The 13158-nt window shown below is 45.1% G+C and overlaps 1 protein-coding gene across 2 annotated transcripts in view; it reads left to right on the top strand.

Moving 5' to 3' along the window:
• The window catches only part of LOC148480646 (interleukin-1 receptor type 2-like), a 35610-nt gene extending 22697 nt beyond the window's left edge, over positions 1–12913 (top strand). For both annotated transcript variants that reach the window (XM_088454068.1, XM_088454069.1), the window contains exons 8-9: positions 9132–9277; positions 12572–12913. In XM_088454068.1, the coding sequence (XP_088310194.1) occupies positions 9132–9277; positions 12572–12699 (274 nt within the window). In that variant the 3' untranslated portion in view covers positions 12700–12913. The remainder of the gene's footprint in view (positions 1–9131; positions 9278–12571) is intronic.
• Positions 12914–13158: the final 245 nt, after the last annotated feature.

Here is a 13158-nt window from a genome sequence, read left to right as displayed (position 1 = left end):
TAGGCTATATTTTCGCCCTAATCTTTTTTCCCTGCGATAAGAATATTGACTGGATACTTCAGGCAGGATTTATTATATTATATGTTATATGTTTATGTTCGTCTTTTTGTCTTGTCTTGGTATTCAGTATTTCCAGTGCTGTTAGCACCAATATTTTAACGAGTGAATTAAAATTGTTATTTTATCAATTATTCATCATATCATTTCAAACTACTATTCAAGAGTGCCCCAGTAAAAGAGTCCACTTAACCTGCCTGTGTAGGGACATTTTTTCTGTTTGTTGTAATCAGCAGCCGATGAGAGTCTGTCAGACTCTCACCGGCTGCTGCTGCTCCCACTGCGGGAGCCATCTTCCGGCTCCCGCAGTGGGTAATGGGAGAGACGTCATGACGACGTCTCTCCCATAATGCAAAGCGGCCGAAGGAGCTGATAACAGCGGCGGGACCAGGAGCGGGGTTTCAGGTAAGTGTTTTTTTTTATTTTTATTAGGACTACTGGGGGCACTACCAGGGGGGATTACTTCTGGTGGCACTACCAGGGGGGGATTACTTCTGGGGTCACTACCAGGGGGGAATTACTTCTGGGGGCACTACCAGGGGGTATTACTTCTGGTGGCACTACCAGGGGGGGATTACTTCTGGGGTCACTACCAGGGGGGAATTACTTCTGGGGGCACTACCAGGGGGGAATTACTTCTGGGGGCACTACCAGGGGGGGATTACTACTGGGGGCACTACCAGGGGGGGATTACTACTGGGGGCACTACCAGGGGGAATTACTACTGGGGGCACTACCAGGCACTACCAGGGGGAATTACTTCTGGGGGCACTACCAGGGGGAATTACTTCTGGGGGTAAAACCAGGGGGAATTACTTCTGGGGGCACTACCAGCTGCTGCATTTCCCACCCTAGGGTTATACTTGAGTCAATAAGTTTTCCCAGTTTTTTGTGGTAAAATTAGGTACTTCGGCTTATATTCGGGTCGACTTATACTCGAGTATATACGGTATATATTTTCACTTATAGAAGGTTTCCACTCCTTGTCTTGTAGTTAGTTGCAAAGCAAGATAATGCTGGTTTTTCCCACTATTTAGCTCTTAGTTAAGGTTCATGGTATTTCCAGTCCATAGTCCTAGTCCTTCCCTAATGAATGTCCAAATGCTTTGCCCTAACGATTAATGTTTTCACAGTGTCAGTGAAAAGAGTAGAAGTCTGCAATTTTCTGCCTTTTCTACTGTATGAGGAATTTACTGTACATTGTATGGGACCTTTCTGCGCTTGCCCCTGAAACCGCATGCCCATCAGCCAGGGGCATTTCTAGAGAGGAGAGGGCCCGTGTGCAGTTTCCGACACGGGTCCCCTCCTATCCGCCCGGCAGCCGGCAGCGCACTGAGCTGTGCACGGCCAGCGCCGGAGTTATAGACTCTGGGCACTAGAGTGTGCCCAGAGTCTATAGTGTATGCACAGGTCACCGGGAAAATGGCCACTGCGGCCATTTTCCCTGTACTGCGCATGCACAAACGACGGGAAAATGGCCACCGTGGCCATTTTCCAGTCATTTTACAGCGCTGAACCCCCGCGCCGCTGTGGGACTCCGGAGACGTAAGTCATATAATGGGCGCTGGGTGTGCGGTGCGTGGACCCCCTGGACCCAGGGGCCCCATTATAGATACGCCCCTGCCATCAGCCAAAACATTAAAACCGTCTGCCTAATATTTTTTAGGTCCCCCTCGTTTCGCCAAAACAGCCCTGACCTCCACAAGACCTCTGAAGAGGGGTGGTTTAAGAGAGGAGGGGGCCCGTGTGCAGCCTCTGAGAGGGCATCCTCCTTTCCGGCAGTGCAGTAGACCCTGGCTTTGTGCCAGAGTCTACTGTGCATGCACAGGTCTCCAGGAACATGGTACGCACTCTATGTTTCCGGAGACATCTTTATTGAACATGAAAAATGACCGCTGCACCATTTTTCCAGTGATTTCTGTCTGCAGCGCTGGCCAATTCAGGACTCCGGAGAGTTAAGTACTATATAATGTAATATGGGTGCATGGTGTGCGGTGTGGGTCCTCATGGACTCAGGGGCCCGTGCACACCACACACCCTGCATCTGTTACAGATACACCAATGCCTCTGAAGGTTTAGTTGCAAGGTGAAGCCTCCATGGCTCGTACTTGCGTTTCCAGCACATCCAACAGATATTCGATCGCATTGAGATTTAGGGAATTTGTAGGCAAAGACAACACCTTAAACTCGTTGTCATGTTCCTCAAACCATTCCTAAACAATTTTTGCAGTGTGTATTATCTGCTGATAGAAGCCACTTCCATCAGGGGATACCATTTCCATGAAGGGATGTAGTTGGTCTGCAACAATGTTTAGGTAGGTGTCAATGTAACATCAACATGAATGCCAGGAACCAAGGTTTCCCAGCAGAACATTGACAAGAGCATCACACTGCCTCCGCCAGCTTGCCTTCTTTCCATAATGCATCCTGTTGCCCCAGGTAAACAATGCACAAGTACCTTCCCCAGGTAAGCAATGCACAAGTACCTGGTCGTCCACATGATGTAAAAGAAAACATGATTAGACCTTATTCCATTGCTCCATGGTCCAGTTCTGATTCTCACCTGCCCATTGCAGTGGAAGGGGTCAGCATAGGCACTCTGATTGGTCTGTGGCTATGCAGCCCCTTATGCAGCAAGCTGCAATGTACTATGTGTCACAACACACCGGATCCCAGTGCTTACTTACAGGGTTCGGCAGCGCTGGTCATCATCCGGATAGCGGGTGGGGAGTACTGGGCACCCGCTGCTGAAGTCCTTGGCTCTTTCTCTGCTGCCAGCTGCAGCTCCTCCTCACAGCTGCGGCTTTCATAGGGCTGTGTGTGCCACTCAGAGACAGATTTAAAGGGACAGGTGCACCCACTAGTGACGTCACTATGGGCAGCAAATTTAAACTATCACTATATAGGAGTCTGGACACTTTGGGGTGTGTGGTGCACATGGGGCCCTGCAGCCATTACCTATACTTACCTCCACAACAATGCCACTGTAATTAATGGTATAATCCATGAGAAAGTGGTGCAGGCACCATTTTCCCTGAAGATTTGTGCTTGCATATATAACAAATAATGTGGAAAATGGTGTAGGAATCAGAGTCTACATAGCAGATGTGCCATGAGAGATTGGGGGGTCCCTGATGGAGTCTGCAAACGGCCCCCACCTCTCTTAAACCACCCCTGGCCAGTGCCCCACTTCTATTACTTTTATTAGGGCTAGGTTTCTTCATATTACCTTATGTGTGTCTGTAAAGTAGTCACATAACGGCCAATGTTACATGAGGATCACATTCTTCCTAACCACACCCATAACAAGACTGCAAACACAAAGACTCACAGCAGCCATCTTCCAACTGTATTTAAAACATGTTTGAGTATAATATTGGATTATTATTAGGCATCAGAGTAATTAGGGGCCACACAAAAAAAATTTGGTCAAATGCCACCTATTAACATTGATATTGCAACATTTATGCCCAGCTTTGGGTTGATAATGGGACACAGTCCATTACCTCCTGCTTTAGCGTGAACTACTTGCTCCATATAGTAAAATTGTGCTGCGGTTGGGTCTACTAAAGATAAACATATTCCATGAGACATTTTTTTTTTTTTAATTGTGAGAAAGACATATGGGATGACTTGCTCTTACAACTCCTTATTGTATGTATTTTCCTTCGGCAGGCACTGTTCAATGGTGGTGCACTATGGGGCCATTATGGGGCTGCAGGGTTGGACTAGCCCACAGGGGTACAGGGGAAATCCCCATTGGGCTCCACTGACAAGGGCCCCATCCCTTCTCTAGGTGTCTGGTTATAGACTGTGCATATGTTACATTATACTGCATTCCCAGGATTGTGATGTATTTACTACAATGCATTGCTGTATTTACTACAAACCATCACTCTGGTGAATTATCATGCAGGTATATCAGTCTATATTTACTGAACATACCCCTTAAGCATGGGCCCTTTTACTGCCTTCCCCTGGTTGGCCCTTTCTGCCCCAGTCCGACACTGTGGAATTGATTAGAGTTGGGGGCAAAGCAAAAGAAAGGAGTAATTTTGCACCTTTTTGCCTACTGATGGCAATCCTAAGTCTAGACTTGGATAATGAAGGAAGGTTTATAACTTCAAAGGCAAAGAAAGAAGACACTGACATTAATCTTTCCAAGTTAGATTGTTTACTGAACCGGTAACAAAAACATAGTTTTGATCAATGCAATGAAGTAATTATACAAACATATCAACATGAAGAGCATCCACAGGCTAGGTTCATTCTAGGCCCAAATGGCATGAAAGAAAAATGAAAAGATGCTGACTTGATCATAATTTGGACAACCAAATTGAAAAACAGAGAATAATTTGATGTCTCTAGCAGTTAATGCCAGTGTTTTCTCATGCTCCCCTGGCCCACCCAGGAGAAACGAATAAAGGCATTACTCTCTTGAAGCAACTCTGGACAGAGCAACCAATAGACCTAGCAAGGTATAGGGTGAGTAGGTTGGGTGCTGATGCTAGGTGGCAATTCTATTCCCTACAACAAATATAGGCCCTGATTCAGAGACGAACGCTCTAAAAGAGCGCTCGCTCTGAATCTGGGCGTTTTTTTTTTTCGTGCGGCCTTCTGGCCACTCGCATAGCTATTGCGAACGGCCAGGATGATGGTCGCGGTGATCAAGACCATCACGACCATCGGCTTGCGACGAGACCCTTGTGGTAGGGTCTCGTGGCCGCAAGCCCCAGAGAGCTTCTGGCTCTAATAGAGCCGGAAACTCTCTCACTGACATCACTGGTGATGTCAGTGTGGCCACCCACAAACGGCAGGTGTTCGCTTGGGAACGCCTCCGTTTGTGAAGCCACGCCCCCGCCTACAAAATGGGGCGAGCTGTCAATTAACATCGACAACAGCCCCTTTTGTAGTGAGCCACGGAGCGAGAGATTTTCTCGCTCGCTCCGAGGTTTGCGCACACGCTCAAAGCGCTTGAGAGCGGGTCTGAATCAGGCCCATAGTTTGCAGGTCATAGATTCCTGTAAACTACTGTTTGTATGTCGGGAGGCTTGCCACCTAGCAACAGCTGGTGGGAAGACCTGGTAGTTGCATGGAAGATCATTTGGTCTCCAATAATGCTTGGCAAACGTATGCTCAGAGAATCAATGGGTGGCATGCTTTATGGAATGTAGGAATATAACTTTTGCTGCTGCACTAGAGGTGGCAGTATCCCAGATGGAGTGTGCCTTAATGGAGTTTACAGCAGGTAATAAATAACTGCAAAGCTTCACCTTTTTGTGGACCAGTAAGTTTCAATTATGAGGTGAGTTAGGAAATTAATAATTGGATTTGTCCTATCTTTGATTATATCAAACTCAACTATACAATTGGCAAAGGAGGGCATTTTAGATCAGTAATATAAATTAAGGTTAGCCCAACGCCCCTGGCCCTTAAGGCTAAATCAAGAAATAATGCAAATTCTCAATAAAATGACACTCTCTAAACTTGTGTCCAAGGCAGCTTAGAGGGTTAGAACAGGTTCTATGCTCCAAGTACTGTACTAGAATACTGTGGATTAATAGCACTGGGTAGGAAAAAACTCCTCTGAGTAAGTGATAGTTAGCTATGTCTTCAGCTAGCCTTGGTGATAAAAAGAGAAGATCTGAACCATAATAGCATATGATGGCTGATGCAAGGCCTGCTTCAAATTTGGCAGCCTGAAAGTCCAGAAAGCAGATAAGCTGTTCTAGATGTATTAGCAGTACTATGCCATACATTAAATTCTTTAATCATGGCAGAATATCTGGTGCTTGCATGGCCTCAGTGAGGCAATTATAAGGACTACTGTAGAAGGTGACAATCTTGAGTCTTGTAAGTAGCCCATTCATGTCATTCTCAATATGCACAGTGGCAACTTGTCCAGGAGCTCAGTGACTTCAAGCATTGTACTGTGTTAGGATGCCACCTTTGCAATAAGACAGTTCATGAAATTTCAGTCCTGCTGGATATTCCACGGTCAACTGTAAGTGATATTATTAGAAAGTGGAAGCATTTAGGAACAACAGCAACTCTACTACGAAGCGAAGGACAACATAAAATCACAGAGTGGGCTCAACAACTGCTAAGGCGCATGGTGCGTAAAAGTCACCAACGCTCTGCTGATTTCATAGCTGAAGAGTTCCAAACTTCCACTGGTATTAATGTAAGCACAAAAACTGTGCGGCGGGAGCTTAATGGAATGGGTTTCCATGGCCAAGCAGCTGCATGCAAGCCTCACATCACCAAGTCCAATGCCAAGCGTCGGATGGAGTGGTGTAAAGCACACCGACACTAGACTGTGGAGCAGTGGAAATGTGCTCTGTTTGTTTGGCAGTCAGATGGGCGAGTCTGGGTTTGGCAGATGCCGGGAGAATGTTACCTGCCTGACTGCATTGTGCCAACTGTGACATTTGGTGGAGGAGAGATAATGGTATGGGGCTGTTTTTCAGGGTTTGGGTTAGGCCCCTTATCTCCAGTGAAGGGCAATTTTAATGCTTCAGCATACCAAGACATTTTGAACAATGCTATGCTTCCAACTTTGTGGCAAAGTGTGGGGAAGACTATAAAGACATGGTTTGATGAGTTCGGTGTGGAAGAACTTAACTAGCCAGCACAGAGCCCTGACCTCAACCCCATCGAGCACCTTTGGGATGAACTGGAACGGAGATTGCGAGCCAGGCCTTCTCGTCCAACATCAGTGTCTGACCTCATAAATGGAATGAATGGGCACAAATTCCCACAGAAACACTCCAAAATCTTGTAGATAGCCTTCCAAGAAGAGTGGAAGCTATTATAGCTGCAAAAGGGGGACCAACTCTATATTAAAGTATATGTATTTGAATACAATGTCATTACAGTCCCTGTTGGTGTAATGGTCAGTTGTCTAAATACTTTTTTCCCATATAGTGTACTTTTGGGAGCCACCTGTCTAGGCATGACCTTTTGGCCTTGAATGTGACCTCTGATCTCACCTATAAAATTTCTCCTCAGAGATCTGCAGCTACCAGAATGGGCATTGTCAAGTGACCTCAGGGCTAAACTCATTAGTCCAGTTCTGGTCAACCAGCGAGCGTTAACTAATTGCCTTAAGTAGGATATATTTAAAAGCTATTGTGCAGAAAAAGCCTATAGCTCCTGATCTCCCATCCATAGCACTGGCAGTTATCACCCTGCTTAGCTTTCAAGCTATGGCAAAATTAATCTTTCTGAACAGAACATAAAGGACCAGCAGCATTGGTTATTTTAATACTGATTTACCTTAACATTTGGTCCATGGGGTTGCTTTAAGACCTATCATCCATGGGGTTGCTTTAAGATCTATCATCCATGGGGTTTCTTTAAGATCTATCATCCATTTGGTCAATGGGGTTGCTTTAAGACCTATCATCCATGGGGTTGCTTTAAGATCTATCATCCATTTGGTCCATGGGGTTGCTTTAAGACCTATCATCCTCATGTGAACATAAAGAGGAGAGGAGAACTTCAAGGCAAATAGTGTTGGTGCATATGGGAGCCCTGTAAAACTCCTTAAACCCCAATTGTCAGTTTTGGCTATGCAGCAGGAGTGGGCAATAAGTGGGCCCTCAGCCAATGCTGAACCACACATCCCACACACCCTACCATAAACTTAGCATGCCCTGAAAGCAAAATTTAGGCTGGGCATGCTAGGATGCATAATCCCACAGCAATTGGAGGGCCGCCTACAGCTGTTCTCTGGTCTAGCTGGGCAAACTTGTACACCTCATACCTCTGACTAAGCTTCCAGTGTGCGTTATATAATTTGGTGGGAGGTCTTACCTAATAAGTGCCATGCTGGCCATCTGTATATCACTATACTTGCCTCTTTCTAAAGAGGCTGAGGACCTAGTCACCTTTTCTGACTCACAGTCCACTGAAGAGGAACTTGGTAGACAGACACACATACTCAGGAAAGTTTAATAGTGAAGCATTCTGTTGGAACCACTTCTGCATTAAATGGGTGTCCTAATGGTGCTGGCTTTAGGCAGCAATACTATGCCAGCTACTAGCAGGAGAAATGTGACTGGTGCGAACATTGGTGCTTTGCCACCTCCGGGCAATTTCAGGGAAGGATCCATTTGTGCCTGAACAGGCATTCCTTTGCGAATTGTTCTCCACAATCGCTTTTGCACCTCATGCTTTGCTGCCTTGGGGCAATTGCAGGAAAGGATCCATTTGTGTCTGAACAGGCTTCCCTGTGTGAATTTATCTCCACATCCACTTTTACACCTCATGTTTTGCCACCTTTGCTTGAGTAGTCTCTGGAGGAAAAGGTGACTTCTGGCAGTGATTTGTACCTCAAACTCTGAGGTAGTAAAAAAATTATTACACTTACTTCAGAGAATATATATTTTTTCATCAGAATTAACAGTTTAAATGAGAAAGAATCATTACTAGCAGGAAGATACCACTTTATTTCTATCTCTTGAACAGAGGAGTTTACTTTTGGCAGTGACTTTACCTCAGTCTCTGAAGTAGAAAGAAAAACAAACAAACATTACACTCACCTGCTTTTTTAAATAACAGTGTAAATGATAGAGAACCACTGCCAACATTACTTAGTGGCTCTGCTGTCATATTATGGCAAAGCAATGGGGGACAGCTGTAAGTGTTCTGTTAAAGAAACAGACCCAGCTCACTCCCATGTCTGCGCTGTAGAAAAATCTACTTGAGGGTGGGCTCTAGCAGTCACATGACCATTAGCTCAGAGAGCAGATGCTCGGCCCCGCCCTCTTGACAAGTTAAGTAAGTGAATTTGTTTTTTCATTTTACTTTTTTACCTTGTTCCAGTGGTATTCTGGAGGTTTGCTCATCCACCCACATGCTGTTGTTAGGTGGCAAGCCTCCTGACGATCAAGAAACTTGTGATTTTGACGGACGACATGCGCTTTTCTGGAACGGCACATCACAGCCATCATGCTGAATTGAATAACCCTCTAAGAATAAAGATTAACTAAGACTTAAATGTATCATGTAAATAATTGTCATAAAAAAGTTAATAATCTTAATTCTTTCTTATTTTTTATTTTAACCAGAACAACTACAGAGACTGATGGCCAATACTTTGAAGTACCACTGATTTTTGAAAGGATTGAAGAGGAGGATTTTAGCACTGATTTTAAGTGTATAGCCAGCAATGACTATGGTCAAGAAGTTTTGCCAACACAGATAAAACAAGCAGGTAATATAAGTACTGAGGGTTACAAAATGCATATGCTATATTTGTATCAAAAATGTGTACAGTGCATAGACATGTGATTTGCTCAGTGCATCATCTATGGTTTTAAATCCGAGAGCATTTAAATCAGTTGCGAAAGGCAAAACAATGCAATATGCACGCTCTTTCCACATTAAATCAGTCAGGGCTGCCATCAGGAATTGTGGGACCCGGGACTGACAAAATAGGCAGGGCCCCCCCCAGTAGTGCACCCAGAAACCCCCCCTGATGGGACTACACTCTTTTTTTCAGAGACGGAGACAGCCTTGTCTTCGTCTCTGCACAAGCCGTGGGCCACCCACTATCACACACACACACACACACACCCCACACTGACTGCCTCATTCCCGAGATGTTGCCCAGAAGACAGCCATTCAATCAGCTGCTCACATTGCCGGACTTTCCCCACTCCCAGCCATTCTCTCTGCTGCCCGGCTCCGGCATCCACTGGCTTGTAGATGCAGACTGTCTCCTACCCAGCCAACAGCCCCCCGGAGTGGATCGCCTTTATGCAGTGTCCCCAGGTCTGTCTTGCATGCCCAGCCAGGGGTCATGTGCGTGGTGTCCTCCTAGCCAAAGAGCTAGGGCAACTTTCCCTCATGTTGCTTGCCCCTTCTATTCCTTATGCATCCCTCACTCTCTGCCCTCTACCCCCATATGCATCCCTCACTCTCTGCCCTCTCCCCACATGTATCACTAATGGTGGCCATACACGCTGCGATGCAGCGTGTAGGGCGACAGCCGATCCGTCGGCAGACGGATAGTGCTGTCACTGCCAGCAATCGTACGTTCCCCGCAGACCACACGATATGCCAGCGTCCCCCTCCTTCATCTGAATGGGATCGTACATCACATTCCAGGTCAGATGGTTTTGCAGGAAGACCTGGGGATGAGATGTACGACCCCGCCGGAGCATGCAGCATGATATCAGGTACGATATCGTGCCCATACACGGCACGATATAGCACCTATATTGTGCCGATCCGTCGGATCGGCACATATATCGTGCCGTGTATGGGGGCCTTAACTCCCTGCCCTCTCCCCATATGTATCCCTCACATTCTGCCCTCTGCCACCATGTGCCTGCATTGTGTCCCTATCCTTCACTTTCCTGCATTTGTCACTGGGAAGCCCCTCTCTAGAGTTCCTGGGTTTGCCCCTGCCCCCCTACAACCCCCCCTCCTAGAATTCCTGTGTTTGCCCTGCCCCACCTTAGGTTTGACATGCCTGCCCTAGATCTATTATCATTATTTGACGTTTTTTTGGTTTATAACAAAATGTCCAATAGAAGAGGTTGTATATTAGGATTTAATACTTTGTAGCCTAATTCTATTCTAAGCATTAAAAATTAGCTTATTTGAATAAAGTGTTTTTGATTTTTTCTCTGTAAAACATCTGTTAATCTTTAAAATGCAGTAGCTAGCTTCCACATGCTTTATATGGGAAAGCTAGTGCATCAGCACCATTGCATTGTCTGTCGACAACAAAACACGACAAAAACCATTGGTCAGTTTTTCCCATTGATAAATAGGCCCCCATTTATAACAGAAGTGGTGTACTGATTTTTATAAAGGGAAGCAACACAGCGTGATTACTGACCTATACCCCTACCCTACCCCCCATTCTGTGCAGTTTACTTCACAATCCCCCAGTTAATAAAGCCGGTCATCTGCCCTGCCCGCTTTTTCACACTTACCTTAGTTCCGAGTTCACCTGGCTGCTTCTCTCCTCCTTCCCCGGCAGACGCGGCTCCCTCCGGCGTGACGTCATGCGCGACAACCCCATGTAAAGGGTCAGGACGGAGTGTCCTGTATGTTGGTGGAGGAGCGGCCTGAGCGGGCTCTGGCTTCCTCCTCCTTTTAATTAATGAGGACCGGGTCGGCGGCGGGATAGTGCGGGCTGCAGCAGGCTGGGCAGTGGCGGTAGGAGCCGACGGGCCCCCCCCCCCTGTTCAGCCAGGGTTCAGGCCCGGGACTCCAGTCCCGGCAGTCCCCCCCCTGATGGCAGCCCTGTCAGAAGTAATTGGAAATCTAGCACATATAGGCCCCCATTTAGTAAAGAGTTTTATCACCAAAACGAGTGATAAATGTCACTGTGTATGATAAATGGTGCTCCAGCCAATCAGCTCCCAACTGTCATTTTTCTAACAGTTGACAGTTGGGAGCTGATTGGCTGGAGCACCATTTATCATACACAGTGACATTTATGAATCGTTTTGGTGATAAAGCTCGTTAGTAAAGGAGGCCCATTATTTTTTTTATGTTTGTGGGGGTAATTATGCAAATAGCTTTTTTGCTCAAAATGTACATCTTATTCGCACAAATAAAACTACATTATTAGACTACACTGATCAATTTGATGTGCAACATTTGTACATCTGTGTGCTTCTGAGTCTGAATCTGTATATGAAGTGCTACGATGCAGCGACTGCAGCTTTTTCTCACACCAAGTTCCGTTGTGGTACATTTCCAACTTTGTACGTGTTTAAAACGTATTCCCGTTTGGCTAAATTGAGGCTAGGTGTTTGAGGACACACCAGTATTAGACGTAAAACTGTTTGCTGCTTTAAATTTAACAGCAAACTTGCTGAAATCTCTCCATGGTTTCAGTAATCTTGTAACCTATTACATAACCCACTATGAGGCTGCTTTTATAGTGCAGCTAAATGAATTTTATCCTACTGGGAAAAAGTTAATTTCTTCTTTTTAAATCAGTGGTTTCCCCACAATAATGTGTTTAGATTAGGGATGTGCGGGATCGGATAAATTTGGATTTTCCCGCCAAGTTCGGATTTTCGCTGCCAAAAATCGGGTCTCGGAAAGAGGCAAAACGTCATCTTTCATGGACAAACATCAGTCCAGGAATGATGATGTTTGTCCATGAAAGATGACGTTTTGCCTCTTTCTGAGACCCGATTTTTGTCAGCGAAAATCCGAATTTGGCGGGAAAATCCAAACTAATCCGAGCCCGCACATCCCTAGTTTAGATGCAACCACCACTTGTTGAACATCATCGCAGATGTACAGTAGACAGGAACAGCTGTGGTGTTAAACATTGCCCATATGCCATACTAAGTACTTACATATACATTATCTTTTTAGAGTATTGGTTTAATTTACTATATTTGAGCCCCCATTGTTCATTTGGCCTGCATACAATTGTGATTTATCCTGTTCCTGTCACTTGACGTTGCTGTATAAATTTTGCTGCTGAGCATATTAGTAAGCATATTTGTTATTTTTTTATATATTTCCACAGCCTCCTTTTCTGCCTGGTACATTGCAGCAGTTCCTGCCCTTGTGGTTTTCCTGATTGTAGTGATTATATTCATAAACAGACACAGGAAATCTGGAAATAAGAAAGATTATTCTCTGGCCAAGTTATGAATGATTAATGTATCTTATTCTGTTAAAGCAAATGATTCACTTCAGTAGAAACAGAAATGGTCAATATTTGTACAGTACATAAAGTATAGTCCTTCTTAAGCAAGAATCAGAAACAATATTAATCACATTTCTTCCAACAGTGTTATCCAGTATTGTATCTAAGCTGCATGTATTCATCCATTTTGAAAGAATGCCTGAATAAAAACACAAATAAGACATGTGAATTGGTTTTCTGTGAACATGGATACACTTTGAATGCCTTAGAAGCCCACCTACTCAACTACGTGGAATCCTCATGTTGTTATGGGACATCATATACATTGAACGAGATGTATTAAGAATCACATTTAATGTCATAAGCGTCCCAATACTTACCTGCTTTAAGGTCAGATGGAATCCATAATTTTATTTTCACCGGACAGCTCCACGTTACCCCACTGTCCTGGCAAAGTTTTCACT

Source organism: Taudactylus pleione, unplaced genomic scaffold, assembly GCF_031769625.1.
Source record: "Taudactylus pleione unplaced genomic scaffold, aTauple2 ptg000609l, whole genome shotgun sequence".
In the NCBI taxonomy this organism is placed as follows: Eukaryota; Metazoa; Chordata; class Amphibia; order Anura; family Myobatrachidae; genus Taudactylus; species Taudactylus pleione.
This window is presented reverse-complemented; position numbering and strand designations above follow the sequence as displayed.